Source organism: Cheilinus undulatus, linkage group 16 (genome assembly GCF_018320785.1).
Source record: "Cheilinus undulatus linkage group 16, ASM1832078v1, whole genome shotgun sequence".
Lineage (NCBI taxonomy): Eukaryota > Metazoa > Chordata > Actinopteri > Labriformes > Labridae > Cheilinus > Cheilinus undulatus.
In genome coordinates, this window is record NC_054880.1 from 7,591,134 (window position 1) to 7,607,272 (window position 16,139).

Sequence of the window (16,139 nt, forward strand, 5' to 3'; positions counted from 1 at the left end):
AATCTCAAACCAGCAAGGCCAACCATAAGGGGGATAAAGGGGAGAACTTTCTTGGGCCCGGCTAAATGGGAGGCCCATGGAGGTCATCAAAAGATCATGGTCCATTGTAAATTTAAGCTGTGATAACTGTGATATTATATTTTTATACCTGGACAACGCCCACTCTTTTCAAAGCAACAAATTATTTATTTACATATTCATGACATAGTTTTAGCTTTCTTCAACGTCTCAACCCATTTTCTTAAAACAGAATCAAAAAGGGATAGAAATGGCAAAAGTGGGTTAAGCAGAAGTAAAATATGGGTGGAAATTGTATAAACAGGCACAAAAAGTGGTGAAAAGGGGTTAATAGTTGCAAAAACGGCTTAGAAAAGGAAATGCAAAAATTTGTTAAAAGATGCAAAAATGGCATTGGCAAATATTGGTTAAACATTGAAAAAAATTAACAAAGGCAACAAACTGTTGTCAAAAAAAAGGATAAAGGTTGCAATTAGGCAGAAAAAGTGATGAAAAGCTTTTAAATTTGGCAAAGTTGTGAAAGTGGCAAAAATAGGCTGAATTGTTAAGAGGTGCAAATAAAAAAGTTCAACGCCAGACCCAACAATCAGCCCCTGATTGAAGTGACAGGACGGTAAAACCAATGCTACTGATCCAAAACACATGTATTGATCTTATCAAGAAATCAAAACTGGGGAGGGGTCCATTCACCGAGTTTGTCAGGGGCCCAGTAAAATCTTAGGGCAGAAACCTTTGTGCTGCAGTTGCGTAGAGTAGAGTATAATACAGCTTTTACCAGTTGCTCTGTGATTATGCATTTAAAGGGCTTTTATTCTCTGACTCTGGACAGGAAGTCGTGCTTCTTCCTGTGTCATACTTGACTCTGTTCATCTCCAGGGCTCGTCTTTAAACACGAAGAGTGAGTGAGTGAGTCGGAGCCTCACTTGGAGGGTTACTCTGTTTTTCATCCCGCACTAAAACTTCCCTCAGTCCTTTTTCTTCCTCTTTGACCGCTGACATGTCGACCCCTGGGACCTCCCCTGCAGACGGGATGTACTCCAAACTGATAGACGATGAAGTCCCATACGACGAGCTCAACCGTGGGACAGATGTTGGACACAGCGGTAAGACTTCAACACTGAGAGCAACTTTATGCCTTAAATCTAACCACAGGAAAACTTCCACCTGTCATTCTGCGTTTCATTGCAGATTTAATATTTTAGGCCTACTTTATGTTATGCATCTGATTTTTTCCCTCCAACCGTTAACATCTACGAACCAAACAGCTGCATAATGCAATAACACTTTAGCACTAAGCTCATACTGTAACACAATAATGCTTCTGCTTTGATAGCTTTAGCTTTATTTCAAACACTACCGTGTAAAACCATGTTTCCAATAAATTTGGGACGCGGAGAGTAGCTCAGTGCCACTAATCAGAGGGTGATATTGCAATTTTCCAACCATGCAACAGGTTGGTAGCATGATTCAGCTTAGTAAAGCACCAAAAATGTTTCTTAAGTCAAGCTTGTGAGATGTTCTTACATTTTATGCAGCAATCCAACTGATTTTAAACGGGTTTGGCTTAAAGTCATTCAGCTTTACATCTGACAATAGCACATTGGCATGCACTTAAAAAAACAAAAATATACATCTGCTTATACTTGTTTTCTCTGTTTGATAATTGCAGCTGAACCTGACTTTCCATGTCCCAAAGACTGTCCTGGCATGTTTGATTTCTACAAGTCTGAACAGCACCCACAGGGTTTCTTTAAGGATAAAGGCTTTACTGAAAAAAACATCAAGAATTAGCTAGTAAATAGATGGACCTATTGAAGCTAGACTTAATAAATAAGTGCATAGTTTTCTTGACACTTTGTTTTTGCTCCTTTAACACATCAGCAGGAGTACAAGGACTGCATTATATAATCTATATATATTATATTTTCTTGCAGAGCAGTAAAGATGTGAGGGGTTGTTTGAGGGCGTTCATGTTTTTTACAAGGCGTCGTTGCTTTCTAGAGCTACAATAAGGTGCTTTTCACAATCAGGAACGGTTAATATTGATGCAACAGGGACAAAAAGCTATGTGGAAGGTGTGATGGCACTTTTTGGTATAACACATTTCACTTGTTTTTTTAAGGTTCCTTTTCACTATTCCTATTCCCTTCTCAAATTTAAAACAAGTTTGTTTCAGTGGTTTAGCTAAAGCCATTTTCTACTAGAAGTTCCTTATTTTCCCTAGAAAGAAAGGTGGGGTTTTATTAAAACAGGAAATATCCTTAACACGAGAAAGTACAAATTACAAAGTAAAGCATAACAAGGACCAACTTGTTGAGAACATTTCTTAGCTTAACTGGGTTCCTTACATTGAGAAAGCTACCATAGTTTTGCTCCTGAAAGGTGTAAATGCCATGACATTAACCAGGATCACTCAACATTCGTGAGTCATTTTGTACATGCACTCCTGCATATTTCTTTATCAGTGGTAAACGGTGTATTTGACAGAATAATCTCTATAACCCTCTGAGGTTGAAGCACTCGCCAGAGTTTTTTTTTTGCTATGTTTTTATCATCATTTTACGTTGTAGAAATGCGCTTAGAATACTTCTGTGGACGGGAGAATCTCATCTTTCACTGTCCATCCCAGATGATTTAAAGCCAGAGTTACAGGGCCAATAAGAGATCAATGGGCACATGTCATCACCTCTCACTGTGCGTCATTGAATGAATCCTTTGTCCTTCAGCCTTTCCGAACCAACTGGCACTCTTGAATCCCTAAAGCCCTCCCTATCACAGTTTTTCAGGAGAGGAAAGGTGAGAGACAGCACCTTAGAACAAACACTGAAAAGCAGTGACAAAGATGACAGCTTCATTTTGGTGAAAATTGAATGACACAACATTTATGCTCAAAAAACAATATGTTATATTTTACTCATATCTTCCACTACTTTTGTGCAGCTTAGACTTAAATCAACCTGTTTCAAGTACCAAAACAATTCATCTACATGAGTGAAGGTGTGTTTTCACAAGAGATTCAAAAACTTTAAAAGATCAGATTGCAGGATTCAGCATTTGGGCAAAACAACTCTTTACACAGTCATCTAGGACAACAATGGGCCTCAGTATCCATGAAGCTGTGGTTTCCTAAAAACTTTGATATAAAACAATTGGATATCGTGGTTTCTTCTATCTCTAAGTCATGTTCAGCACTCTTTAAAGTAATCAATCTGAAAGTCAACATCACAAAATAATATCTGTTTGCATTCATTTGATCACAAAGACACTGTTGAGAAATGTGTCACATTGTCAATACTGACATAGAAATGAAACATGAAAAAAATATTTTAAAAAAAAAAATGCAAAAAACAAAATCATTATTTTAAACATGACTGTTTCTCTTTGCCACCTCCAGGTCACTCAGTCTCCCACCTCAGAATGATGCCCAGACCAAGTGGCCCCGGGCCGTACCGCCTCGCCACCATCTGCCTGGCTACGCTTTGCGCCGTCCTGCTGATCTCCATCATAGCCGTCACTGCACACTGTGAGTACACAGACTGTCATGTCATTTCTGCTTATTTTCATTTTTATTATTTTATTACACTCCTTAAAAGAAAAGTTGCTTTATTATTTTATATTTCTGTTCAGAGCAGCAAAGTCTGAGCGGTAAGGTAATGCATTTGCATTTGTGTCTTCTGTAATGATACTTTTTGCAAACAGGAACAGTTTATATTGCTGCAACATGACAAAAAAGTGCTTTTTAAGGTGCAATAACAGTAATCTCATCACTGTTGATAATAACAATGAATTACCAAACATCTCACCACATTACAAAAGAGGATGTTAAAAAGCACTGTTTAGCTGGTGTTCATCATCCTTGTGTGCTGTGGAAAGGTGTGCAGAAATAGCAAGTTTCAAACTGCAGAATGAGCAGTTTTAGATAAAAAAAAGAGGATATGGGAGTTTATGCCCCATAAGTTTGAGACTTCAGACATGTTGGCCAATAGTTTGAGAGTGTGTTGTACATCTTTAGGACATGTGAATGTATTAAACCACTCACATAGTCCAATAAGATGCCTCTGCTTTTCATACATTTTATCTAGCATGCTGCCAGCTGAGGAGAAAATGGTACATTTAGAGAGAAAAGAATCTTATAGTGAAGATTTGCAGTGTTTTTTCATATGGTGATGGTCCTGTAGAGGTTAGGAGTGATTTTCCAAATCAGAAGTTGCTTGAAAAATGTGGAGATATATTTGCTTTATTTTGGATCATGATAACAATTCAGGGGGAATTATTTAGGAATCTACAGTTCGATGCAATTCTTTTAAGTGGAAAAATCCCCATCACGTCACAATTTAGATTTTATCCCATCGTTGAGTGAATGCTGTCACTCAGCTTGATGTGGCCAACGGTCCGAACCAGGTTGCGACAGGATCCCCAACCCTCCTCTTATGGCCCAGATCATGTCAGTCTGAAGTGGGGTCAAAGATACCCGGTCAGATGTCCTATAATATAGTGAGTTTGTCTAATTTTCTTTCAATAACTTCAGAATAAATTCCCTTGGTGTAGAACCTCTGCACACATTACAACTTGAAATGTGCTGCCCAGCTCTACTGTTCACATTTGTTTTAAGGGGACACATTAGTTCTCTAACAAAAATATGTGCCCCTGGCCTGTCCACAATCCCCTAAAGTACCAGAACCCTCCTTCCCCCTCTCTCTCTGTCTACACCTTTCAGAAAATATGTACTGAAACATGCCATTCTCAGATTTTCCCCTCATGATGTCATGTGGGGAGTTAGCCCCGCCCCCAGGTTCGGTTGGCCCGCCCCACTTGGAAGAAAGTTCCAGAAACGGCTTGTCCTGATAAGAGCTGAAACAGAGGACTTTATAGACATGCAAAAATCCAATACTAGAGTGTGTTTTTTCAGCAACAAACTTCACAGGCATGTTTTGGGGACCTCTGAGAAAAATATGAATTTGTCTTAAATGGGTAAAATATGTCACCTTTAAGTTTTTTTTAAATAATAATTACACTTCAATCAGTTTATCACTAAAAATTGGATGATCACTCTTTTTTTTATGTTCTTTATGTAATGTATGTTTTTGGCATAATGAGGGAGAAAAGCTGTTAAAAGTGGTGCTGCCACTCTATGAGCACAGTGCAATAGTGCACTGGAGTGAAGTGACGAGGAAGTGCGACGTGCAATTACATACAGGTGAAGGGAAAAAGGCAAATAATTAAATTGATGATTTCTTCCAATGCAACTTAGTTTATTAATGGACTGAGCGAAGAGTAGAGCGGGACTGTAGATCAGGGGTTCACTAAGTGGGGGTCGGGACCCCCTAGGGGACTGGAGACACTGAGAAGGGGTTTCTAGATGCATTCCAAAAATCAAAGAAGATTTTAAAATAACTTCAAATTGTATATTTTACCCATTCTTATGAAATACATGCATAAAAATAGTTAAATGTAAAATAAAACATGGTTATTTGGTGAGATTTATGCTGAAATCAAAGTAATGTTGAAGAAATCATTAAAATGTGAGTCTGCACATGAATGTGCACAGCTGTGTTCAACTATGCTTCATCACCGTCAGGTCCAATGGGGTCCCCGATTTCTGGCACCTTTATTTTGGTGTTAAGTTTTAGGACCCCTGCTGTAGATGATCTCCAAAAGGCTTTGTGCATTCGATGCCCATGCATCAGCTCCTTGTCCTTACACACAAATAGACTATGTCTATCATACATGCTTCAGTGTTGCACTCATCATCTAAATAGATTTCTCTCATTATTACACTCAGTAGTTGTGCTTTAAATGTAAACAGCAAACTTATTTAAAAAATGTCGGGTTTAATCATCAGGGTAAGGTCACATCTGGATTTTTTTCATCCCAGCTTAAGTCTGCGTTTGCCCTTCTCTGAACTTTCTCATAATATTTTTAAAAAGCAGTGATTTATAAAGCACAATAGGGGCTTGATTTATCAAAAACTGACCCAGATGATTATTTCAACAACATTCTCCCCTGATATGTGATCTGTCTCAAGAGGAAACTAACATAGCATGTTGTGCTGCTAATACTCGGGTGCATAAATGCCTTTAAAATTGTTTCTAAATGTGAAAGAAACCAACCACAAAGATGAGCTTTAATGCTGACAGGGCTCCGTTTTGTCTGTATAAAGCTGATGAGCTCAGAAAGAAGGCTATACTATTTAAAGCTATCAATGAGACTGGACTCAAAAAATATAACTATTCTTAAAAAAGCATCCTCCTTAAATGGAGCAAGCAAAGGGAAATAACAACACAAATGCTCATGATGCCTCCACACATGTGGATGAAGTGTCAAGCTCATGAAAGCACTGGACTGATTTAACCCCTATTATATTGATAAGGATAATCTCACAGTTATATTTCAAGAATTAATATTTGATTATTTTGAAAGAATTGTCATCTTGATCACTGGAAAGTTTGGATGGGACATCCCTTATGACCAAGTCTTTCAGATTTTTTCCCTTCAACTATGACGAGCAGCCAGCATCAGTGTTCAAGAATCAGACACTTTTTTCAGTGAGGCCTATTTTCATAGAAAGGGACCAAATCACAGCACCATGGATCATTCAAATAAGCACAAGCTGCACTGAAGTACAGGGATGCTTGTTGCTGTGCAGCATAGTTAGGGCTGTTTTAGATCTCGTGATTTACATGATGTCTTATTATCTCATTTGCACAGGTTTGGACACACAGTCCCTCTGTGGATCATGCCTTGAATCGTTTAACCCAGATGTTTATTATTCTGTTTATTCCACAGATAAGAACAAGCCTCAAGGCGGCAGTGAGGCCACTGCAGAGGCGCAGAAACAGTCTCAGGTTGCTAATGTGTCAGCTCTGACCGCTTCCATAAACAAACTGCAGCAGGAGAAACAACAGCTGCAGAAAGAAAGGGACGATCTGCAGAAAGAGAGGGACGATCTGCAGAAAGAGAAGGGTGATCTGCAGAAAGAACGAGATGAGCTGCAAGCCAAACTGGCTACTAAGCCAACGCCACAAGGTGCATTTAGCTCTGAATACATGCTAGCATTCAGCACCTGCGTGGTACTGTGATATATTCTATTTTATGGATTTTTCCTGGTTGACTTTATCTGTCTTTTTTGGTGTGTTTTCAGCTCCTGATGTAGTCAGACCAACAACTAAGGCTCCTATCATCTGCCCCCCGGACTGGCAAATCTTTAACGACAGCTGCTACTTTATCTCTAGAAACTCAAGGAGTTGGCCGGAGAGTAAGTCTTTCTGTGAGAGCAAAGGAGCTCACCTGGCCATCATCCACACACCTGAGGAACAGGTACTTTGTACAAACACTTCTTCACAGTCCTGAAATTAGTTTCATAAACAGAAGTAAGCTCTAAATCCTGGTGTTTCAGTGATGGATTTACGCAGATGATAAAGTGCGCCCCTCAAAAATGATATTTACACTGTTGTAGCTAAGGTTTCAACATTTCTTCTGCTGCTTATTAACAACCAGACATTTTCTCTCTTAATTCAGCAAGACTTTATGAAACAACAGAGGAATGAATGTGTACTTGAACATTTTTTAATGAAATATTTCTTTTATGTTTGTGCTTCTTCTTTCAGACATTTTTATGGGATCTCCTACCCAGAGGCCACTGGAACGCCTACTGGTTTGGGATCACTGATGGACACACAGAGGATGTTTGGAAATGGGTGGATGACACCCCACTGGTTGGGGGGTAGGTGCACCCGAAACATCTAAAACCATGACGCTCAGCCAGAGCAAGGGCGTCACATCTGGGATGACTTGTTTAATCACAATCTCCTGAAACTTGATTAAGGGTCAAGGTCTCATTTGTTCAAGTTTTCATTAGTCATAATGGGAAAATAAAGTGTGTTTTGTAGTCTAGTGCCTAAATTTGCAAGTAAAGTATGGAGGCCAAACATTGTGCTTTTTATTCACACCAATACCAAGAGGAGGAAAGTTCTCAGATCTACACTCTGGAGGGAAGATGTAGTCTAAAATGATTGGTGCCACACTAAAAGAGCCAACTTAATTGCAAGATTTGCACCTGCTAATGGCTCCTCTTCTGCAACTAATCCACTAGATAATTAGCACAGATGAGATGCAGACTCTAAAACACCTACAGCCAAGTTCCACAGCATATTGTAGCTGATAAAAAGTTTATCCAAGGATACACAGTGATGACCGACTGAGGTAGAAAGAGGAGAAATAAGAGGGGGAGAGGGAATTAGTGCCAGTTTAATACCTGGTTTCATTTGGTGTTAAATTGCACCAATTGTTACTGCCTTTGTAGTTCAGGTGGTATTGGTAATGAGGCTGATTTTCATCTGAGTGGAGCAATTTTATGCTGAAATTTAAATACTCTTCCTCCTGTTTTCTATGTACATACATAAAAATTTGACAGGGCGCTGTTTGCTCAGCTGAGCATTTTACGTGCATTTTATGTTCAGTTAGCATAGATTTACCCTTTGCCCGTGCCCAGTGAATAAGCCATATTTACAGCTAGAGGACACACAAAAAGCTGCAGTATCTTTAGGGGATGTGTAGAGTTCCAGTTGTCATATTTTGTTCTATAATAATACATACATTTTAATGGAGGACAGATCTGGACTGCATAAAGGTCAGTATAGTACCCACACTCTTTACTGTGAAGCCATGCTGTTGTAAGTAATGCAGGTTGTGGCAAAGCATTGTCTTGCTAAATAAGTAGGGGCGTCCTTGAAAAACTTGTGTCTTGATGGAATCATATGTTGCTCCAAAACTTGTATGTTCCTCCCAGTATTGATGGTGCACTCACAGATGTGCAAGTTACCCACACCCTCACACCATCACAGAAGCTTTGCTTTGATAACACCTGTAGAGTTATTTTGCTCTTTGCCTGGAGGATTCAATGGCATTATTCCCAAAACAAATGAAATGTGGATTCATCAGACCGCAGCACACTTCAGGTCACTTTAGGTCAGTCTATCTCAGATTAGCTTAAGCCCAGAGAAGTCGATGTTGTTGATATTATTGGCTTTCACTTTGCATAGCAGAGTCTTACATTTGTTTGACAGTATATTTGACTGTGGATGGTAAATCTCTAAATCCTTGCAACAACACCAACACCTGGTAAATGCCATGCATTACTCTCCTGGAAGGGAAACATTTCTCAGAGATGGATTAGGCTGTTCTTAGTTAGTTAGCTTGAGGCAAAAACATTGAAAAATGATTTTCAGAAAATCAGAGTGTCCTATGACACCTGTCACTTACTGACTCTGCATATTGCTAACCTGACACACCAGATGGATGTGTTTCACACATCCATCTGGAAAACCTTCCATAGACGGTGTTTAGGAAAGGGCAGAGCATTTAAAAAAAAAAAAAAAAACTCAGAGGGTGATTGGATGAACATTCTGTTTGTCACATCTTTACGAGCCAATCAGAGCAACAAAACACGTGACGTAGCTGTTACCAAGGAGTAAACTCCATAAAGAACTGCATAACATGAACCATAGTGACTGTAGATTTGTCAGTTTGAAAATACAACAACTCACTGCTGTTCTTTGTTCTTCTTTTAATGAAGAAATGTTGTCAAGTTCTAGTGAAACTGGCGCTTCAGCAGCATCCACGTTAATCTCTTCCGCCATAATTGCACTGGCCTCTTGTTGCTGCTTGCTTACGTCACGACTCCACCGCACCCAAAGTACTGCCCCTCAACGCTGATTGGTCCTGTCACTTTCTGACCGGGCCCAAACAGTTCAGATGGGAGCTTTGCAAGATGGATTTGCCAGTGAGAAACCATCTGTTTTGCAAGGTTATCATATTGCTGTTGTCCCCTATCTCCAAAATCATCACTTTAAAGGTAATAAATAAAAAAACGAGTGTATTTTTCAAATATTCTGACACTTTGAAAGGCCATAGTCAGCATTTTTTGACACTTGTTACTGGATCAAAGTTTCTAAAACCTCTTGTCAGATGTTAAGGTGACCTAGTCCAATGATTTATGGAAAAAAAATCATGAAGAATGAAGATAGTAGGTTTTGATGCAATGCTGAGTTTAAGTGAACAAAGATGATATTACAGTCTGGTTGTAAAATATAAGCCTGTTTAGAGATGTTGTGGGTTTTTTTTTTTTAACTATTAGGTAAGGTTGCTCCTTATGTATCCCAAAATCTAAAACACTTTGTTGTTAGTTATTTGAAGGGTAACTTTCTCATCTTTGTTGTAAAACAAAGCAGGCCCAGCTTACTAGCTCAAATATTCCACATGATCTTTAATACATCTGTATTGGGCCCAAATCTAGCTCATATTAGTTAATAATATTCGATAAAAACTATCCCAATCCAAATAAATAGTGAGGTATTATTTGGAAAAATGCTTTGCCAAGGCTGGATTTTGGTCATATAGGCAGTTCCGTGAGAAATTGGGGTTTTAAAGCAGCCTTACAAAAGGTTTGTATTTTTTAATATACGATAGGGTGTTTTTATTAAAGAATCTGGTTTTAAAAGCTCATAGTTTAAGTTCCCTCAAAGACTGGGGCTGTGTTCAGAGGTAAGTCATCATTCACTAAAGGCATCTTTCAGCATCTTGTTTTGATATGATATTGCAAACTTTCACTGTTACCACTGGCACGGCCCTCACAGAAAGACCTGCACCTGAAATGAACCTTTAGTACACAAATAATAGGAGCTACACTAAAGTCTGCCAGAACTCCCCTGGCTCCAGACAGTCTGTATTACACACACAGATGAATAAACACACATATGCTAACTGACTGACCATTGGACCTTTACCTTGGTTGAATGTTGACCTCTTGCACACCTGCAGACTTTGGCACAGGTTGCATCCCTGAGCCTCACAGTGGTCGTCGTTGGCCTGGTTTACACTCTACAAGGCCAAATAAAGACTCAGGTGGCTAAAGGGAAGAAAATAGACTGTTGTAGGAGAGGTAGTCACTTCCCTTTTAAGTGTACAGCCCTCCTCTGTGTGCAGAATTTTTGGATGACAAAGCCCAAAAAAGAAGTTAAAGTTCCTGGAATCTGGTAGAAGTTTTTAGATTCTCTGGAAAATGTCACTTCTTTAAAACTATTTCTGGTTTTAAACCATTTTGAGCAGAGAGACTCAAGGAGTGGCGGTGTTTAGGAGGGCAGTGCTTGAGTTTGTTTGCAGTCATGTGATCCTGATAAAGTGATATGGGAGACAGGAAGATAAAACACCAGAGAATGGAGGAAAGGCAATAAGCTAAAGCTCTAGACAGGCCAGCCCAGCACACAGAAGGGATCATCAGAAAACAAACATGTGAATGATCCCCTCCCACTTTTATGAGAAGTGATTTTTCATTTTTTCATTAGCAGAGAGTCACTGAAGAGTTAAAGGCTCTAAATGTGAGATTTGAGCTTGAGGGCGTTCTGTAGACAGCCGTTTTGCTCAGCATTAAAGAAGTACAACAAGGAGCTGCACTGCCACTGACCCTGACCTCTGGTGAAAAACAAATGTTCCAGAGCCAAAAGAGAGCTGTGAAAACATCCGTTTCCCCATCGTCTACATGAGTTATTATCACATTTTGTCCTGGATGTTTAATCTGCTGCGTTTGTGCTTATGCAACAATATTTTTGTAGATATCCTTCCTTTTTTGCCAGATCACCATTTTTTTCTGACAATCATCTGATTTCTCTTCCGTATTTTGAACTAATTTGTTGATGACTAACTTTTTATCATCCCTCACATTCCTTTCCTTCCTCTTTTTCCTGCAGAGACCTTCTTTACCATCATGGTCAGGCTCTCAAGGAATTTTCCAAATGTTGATATTTATTGTGCAATTCATTCTCTACAGTAAATTTCTAATGTTTCATTGTCCATCTGGTACTTTTGTGTTTTAATCAAACTACAGTTATAATTAATTATACCAAAAAATTACTGCAAATTGCAAAGCAGCACAAGTAAATTGAAAAAAGTAATCCTGATTGCATGCCTACATTCTGGAGCATCACGTTCCAACAACACTGATAGTTCTAGAGTTGCTCTATTAGTGTCTTAAAGCCAAAACTTTGGGAGGCATCTGGCTGCAGACCTCTACAATGGGGGTACCCCCACTGTGGGGCAGGAAGTGGCGTACTAACCCTTGTTGGGTTTTTCCCTGTGGTGTGTTATTTTGAAATTTACCCCCTTACCCTAACCCTAACCTTAAGGGTTTGGGTGTCTAACCCTAACCCTCTTTGGGTTTTCCTTAGTTTGTGGTGTGTTAAATTCAAATTTATCTCCCCCAGTAAATTTTTCGATTTTTTTCATACAATTCTACAGTTGTGAAAAATATCCGTTTACCATAACCTCTGACAGTGCACAGAAAATATACGTTCTGGTCCTGGCTTGGGTCACGTACATCACTTTCTGCCCCACAGTTGAGGTCGCCCTGTTGTAGAGGTCTGCAGCTGAATACCCCACCATGGAGGTCTGCAGCCACTTGTGAAAACTTTTGACAAGAGGTGACCTTTAGTCTTCAAACTGCTCCGTCACCATGACCTTTACGTTTTAGATTCATATTCCTGTACAAAACGGACTTTTCTGTTTCATAATAAGCCAGGGTATTCTTGGTGTGTAAGAGCATATAATCTAAAAACATGAGTTATGACATGTTTTCCTTTCTCCCTCTCTTCTTCTTGTAGTTTTTGGGAGGAAGGCGAGCCGAACAACCACATCGATGAAGACTGTGGCTACATCGTAAAAACCGAAGTGTTAGAGCGAGTGGCGATTCGGAGCTGGTACGACGCTCCATGCTCCATGTATTGGCGCTTCATATGTGAGAAAGAGATGGGTGTCGGAGGCAGCACGGCTATGCCGCACTGAGACGCCAACTCTGAACAACAGAGGACAGAGAGGGATCGATGTAAACCAGTCCACAGTTTGTCTTACGACAGCCTATTAGGGCCAGTCTGACATCAAAACATTTTTTTTCTTAGATTAATCTGAAATTAGATATAAAGTGGAATATTTGTCAGTAAATCCTTTGCAGAGTATGACATCTATTTTTTACCTTTTCCTTTTTTATGGTGAGGGGAAACTTTATGAGAACTAAACCTCAACCTCGAGGCAAACTCCATCATGTGGTATGCCTTTTCTTCTGGGTTACATCCTGTATGTGACTTTATGAAGTCAGAGGATGTCCAATGTTGTTTTTCTTTGAAATATCTGGCATTTAAACTAGAGTTGTTGTAATTACGATACCAGTTTTGGAAATATGTCCGATGACTGGTCAAGCCTCTGGAGCCACCATCTACTCCTTAATGAAAAATTCTGACACAACTTTCTTTTTCGAGTTGGATTTATTTACCGAAAAATAATGCAGTGTGGCTATAAAGCAGCACAAAACATTACGAAACAAAGAGACAGGACGAAAGAGGAATTTTAAAAAGGTCTTTTTAGATACTACCTGAGAACCACTGCTCTGGATAAAGAGACTAAAAGAAATCCAAGAATGTGCCTCATCTACAAGTTTCTCCAGCTCAGCCAAAAAGAAATGAATATTCATGAAACATAGCAGTAGGGATGCATGATATTATGGGCATCTCAGTATTGCACATAAACTTTCTGCTGACTTTTACAATCAGTATAATGAAAATGAAAATGCGGCTGTATCAGCCATAAATATGATCCTTTTGTGGAAATGAGTAAGTGGATGTTTTAGTCTTAACCAAGAGACCTACATCAGCTGAAGTCCATTTATTTGTTAATTAGTCGTCAAACTTTAAATTGTGTGTTAAAGACTTAAGTTGTAGTTTTAAACTACATTTATCTGTAATGGCATTGGCCAAAATGAAATTGTATCAGCATATTGGATATTGGCAAAAACCCGAAACCATGCATCCCTACATAACAGTACAGACGCAGAATTTATGTAAACATTGAAAGGAGACATTTTAAAGGACCATGAGATAAGTGTATCTGTTTCTAAATGGCTCAGACTTCACCTATTTGTAACTGTAAAGTCATCACAGAGTAACTCGTCAAGAATAGGGAATAAAAAAAAGGAGATGCAAGCTAATTTCTTTGCAAGGAATCAGTTGTTACAAGTTTGTTTATCCAGTATCACCTACGTGTAACCTCCACATAAGTAATATAATGCCTAAATGACCAAACTAACTTCAGCCCATTAGCTAATATAATCATTTAGATTTCAGAAAGAAAAGGAAAACATCTTATCTGTTGCAAAAATGATTTTTTTTAAATATTTTTGGGGGCTTTTATGCATTTTTTTAGAGAGAGGGATGTTGGATAGAGCTGGAATCTGCTATGAAAGAGTGAGGGAGAGACACAGGCTGGACTTAAACCCAGGCCGCCTGTGCACATGGGGCATGACCTAACCCCTAGACCATCTGTGCCCTGTTGAAATGCTTTGAACCACCATATTACTTCAAACTCATTATATTAATCACAATGCAATCCAATAATTGTCCATAATCTAAATCCAATCAGAAAGTCACTGACTCTTACTTTCAGACTGAATAAAATCCAAAATGAAACAAAACTGTGTGAAATGCAAAAAAAAAAAGATTTCAAAATGACACACAATAAAACACAGTTGCTTACAGAAATTCTGAGATTAATCACAATTGGAAAATTGAATCCTTTGGAATTAGGATCTTGAAATAACACAGTAGGTAAAATAAGGCTTCATGTAAACAAACATTAGACTCAGTAAGTTTGCATGTTTAATTAGCAAAATAAAATTTTTCCTGCTTGGATGTAACTTCCTGTTTCTTATTTCTTCAGTTATGATAAGTACAATAAAATACTACCTAAATTAATTTGTTTGAATTGCACATAAAATTTGTCTTTGCTAGTTATTGCCTACACTTAACTTTAAAGAGGTTTTAATACTGCAGTTTGATCAAATTTTAAGTATTTGTGTTCAAAACTCAGGAAACGTTTTTCTTTTTTAAACAAGAACCTTTTAAATGAATCAATGATTAAGAGTGCAGTGTACTTATTTTTACTTTTAGAAGAAAATTAATTACTTAGAATTTTTGCACACTAATAATTCAAAGAATACAGGATTTTAACCTTTTTATATATTTTATACATTTCTTAATTGTTCAAAAAGGACTCCAGCTATGATTCCAACCATATTGCCTTGATTATCAGCTAATCAACTAATCATCAATAGTGATTGTGAGCCTTAAATATTAATTATATTACATTTTTATCATTTCTTTTTTATAGTTTATAGATCAGAGATTTTAATTACTGAAATAATATAAAATGATCTTTTTTCATGTAAATGTCCTTTTTAGATATTAACAAATGTTCAATATAAAACTGTACTATGTGTAAATAATGCATCTGAAATAACTTTGATTATATGTGGATGTTTAAGTGTCATGTTTGGATGGTTTTTACTCACATTTGTCTCTTGTGGATTTTGTAAATAAATAATAAAGACTGTTGCTTTTCATCTTAACTTTTGGTTTCTTGTTATTGTAACTTACCCATGCAGGCACAAAGAGAGCAACTTTACAGTGAAGAATGCAGGGCAATAGGTAAACATTGAGAGTGGTGGTGACCAAAAATGGAGCTAAAACGAAAGATGAGCAGCAGAAAGGCTTGTGCTTTGGTCTCTTTATGTTGAGTAAATCTTATCTCAATGAGGTTTTCCCGGTTAATAAATCATAATAAATAATTTCTAAGCAAGTCTTAGTAGAATAATAGCCTCTTATTGAACAGTGCTCACAGTAATGCACAGAGCTGTTTTGGTTTGCATGATTTTAAAATCTTTAAGATGGATTGACATGTCCAATCTCAGATCGTTTAGCCTATTATTGCAATATAACTGTTGTTTTTTAAAACCCCAAAATAACATGTATATATATTTTTTTTCTTCATATGTGAATGTTCATGTCCTTTTATTCTTTATCTTTTTACTGCTATGTCTGCACTCAGCCTCTCTCCTCTTGTTATGGCATCTGTGTGCCAGCAGGTGGCTCCACCTACTTGAGTAATATGCTTTGTCTGTGGGAGTTCAAGGCCACATTTAAATACATCAGAGTTAAAGGGAATGAAGGGAGATTTTGGAAACATTTTATAATTGCACATTATCCATTAGTAACTTATTTGTAGAGCATTTGTAAATGGTTGAG

At 38.1% G+C, this 16,139-nt stretch overlaps 1 protein-coding gene across 1 annotated transcript; it reads left to right on the forward strand.

Annotated features, from left to right (window-relative positions):
* The first annotated feature begins 898 nt into the window (after positions 1 to 898).
* LOC121523928 (C-type lectin domain family 4 member F-like) lies at positions 899 to 15,463 on the forward strand. The gene is made up of 6 exons (XM_041809001.1): positions 899 to 1,121; positions 3,413 to 3,541; positions 6,805 to 7,044; positions 7,160 to 7,335; positions 7,626 to 7,741; positions 12,672 to 15,463. The coding sequence occupies exons 1-6, from the start codon at positions 1,016 to 1,018 to the stop codon at positions 12,850 to 12,852; spliced, it is 948 nt and encodes a 315-aa protein (XP_041664935.1). The 5' UTR covers positions 899 to 1,015; the 3' UTR covers positions 12,853 to 15,463.
* The last annotated feature ends 676 nt before the right edge of the window (positions 15,464 to 16,139 follow it).

Bases quoted from the DNA above. Each gene is read 5' to 3' on its own strand.
- LOC121523928 (XM_041809001.1), top strand. From the start codon at position 1,016: ATGTCGACCCCTGGGACCTCCCCTGCAGACGGGATGTACTCCAAACTG. The intron at 1,122-3,412 runs GTAAGACTTCAA...TGCCACCTCCAG, and splicing joins GACAGATGTTGGACACAGCG to GTCACTCAGTCTCCCACCTC. The intron at 7,742-12,671 runs GTAGGTGCACCC...TTCTTCTTGTAG, and splicing joins GACACCCCACTGGTTGGGGG to TTTTTGGGAGGAAGGCGAGC.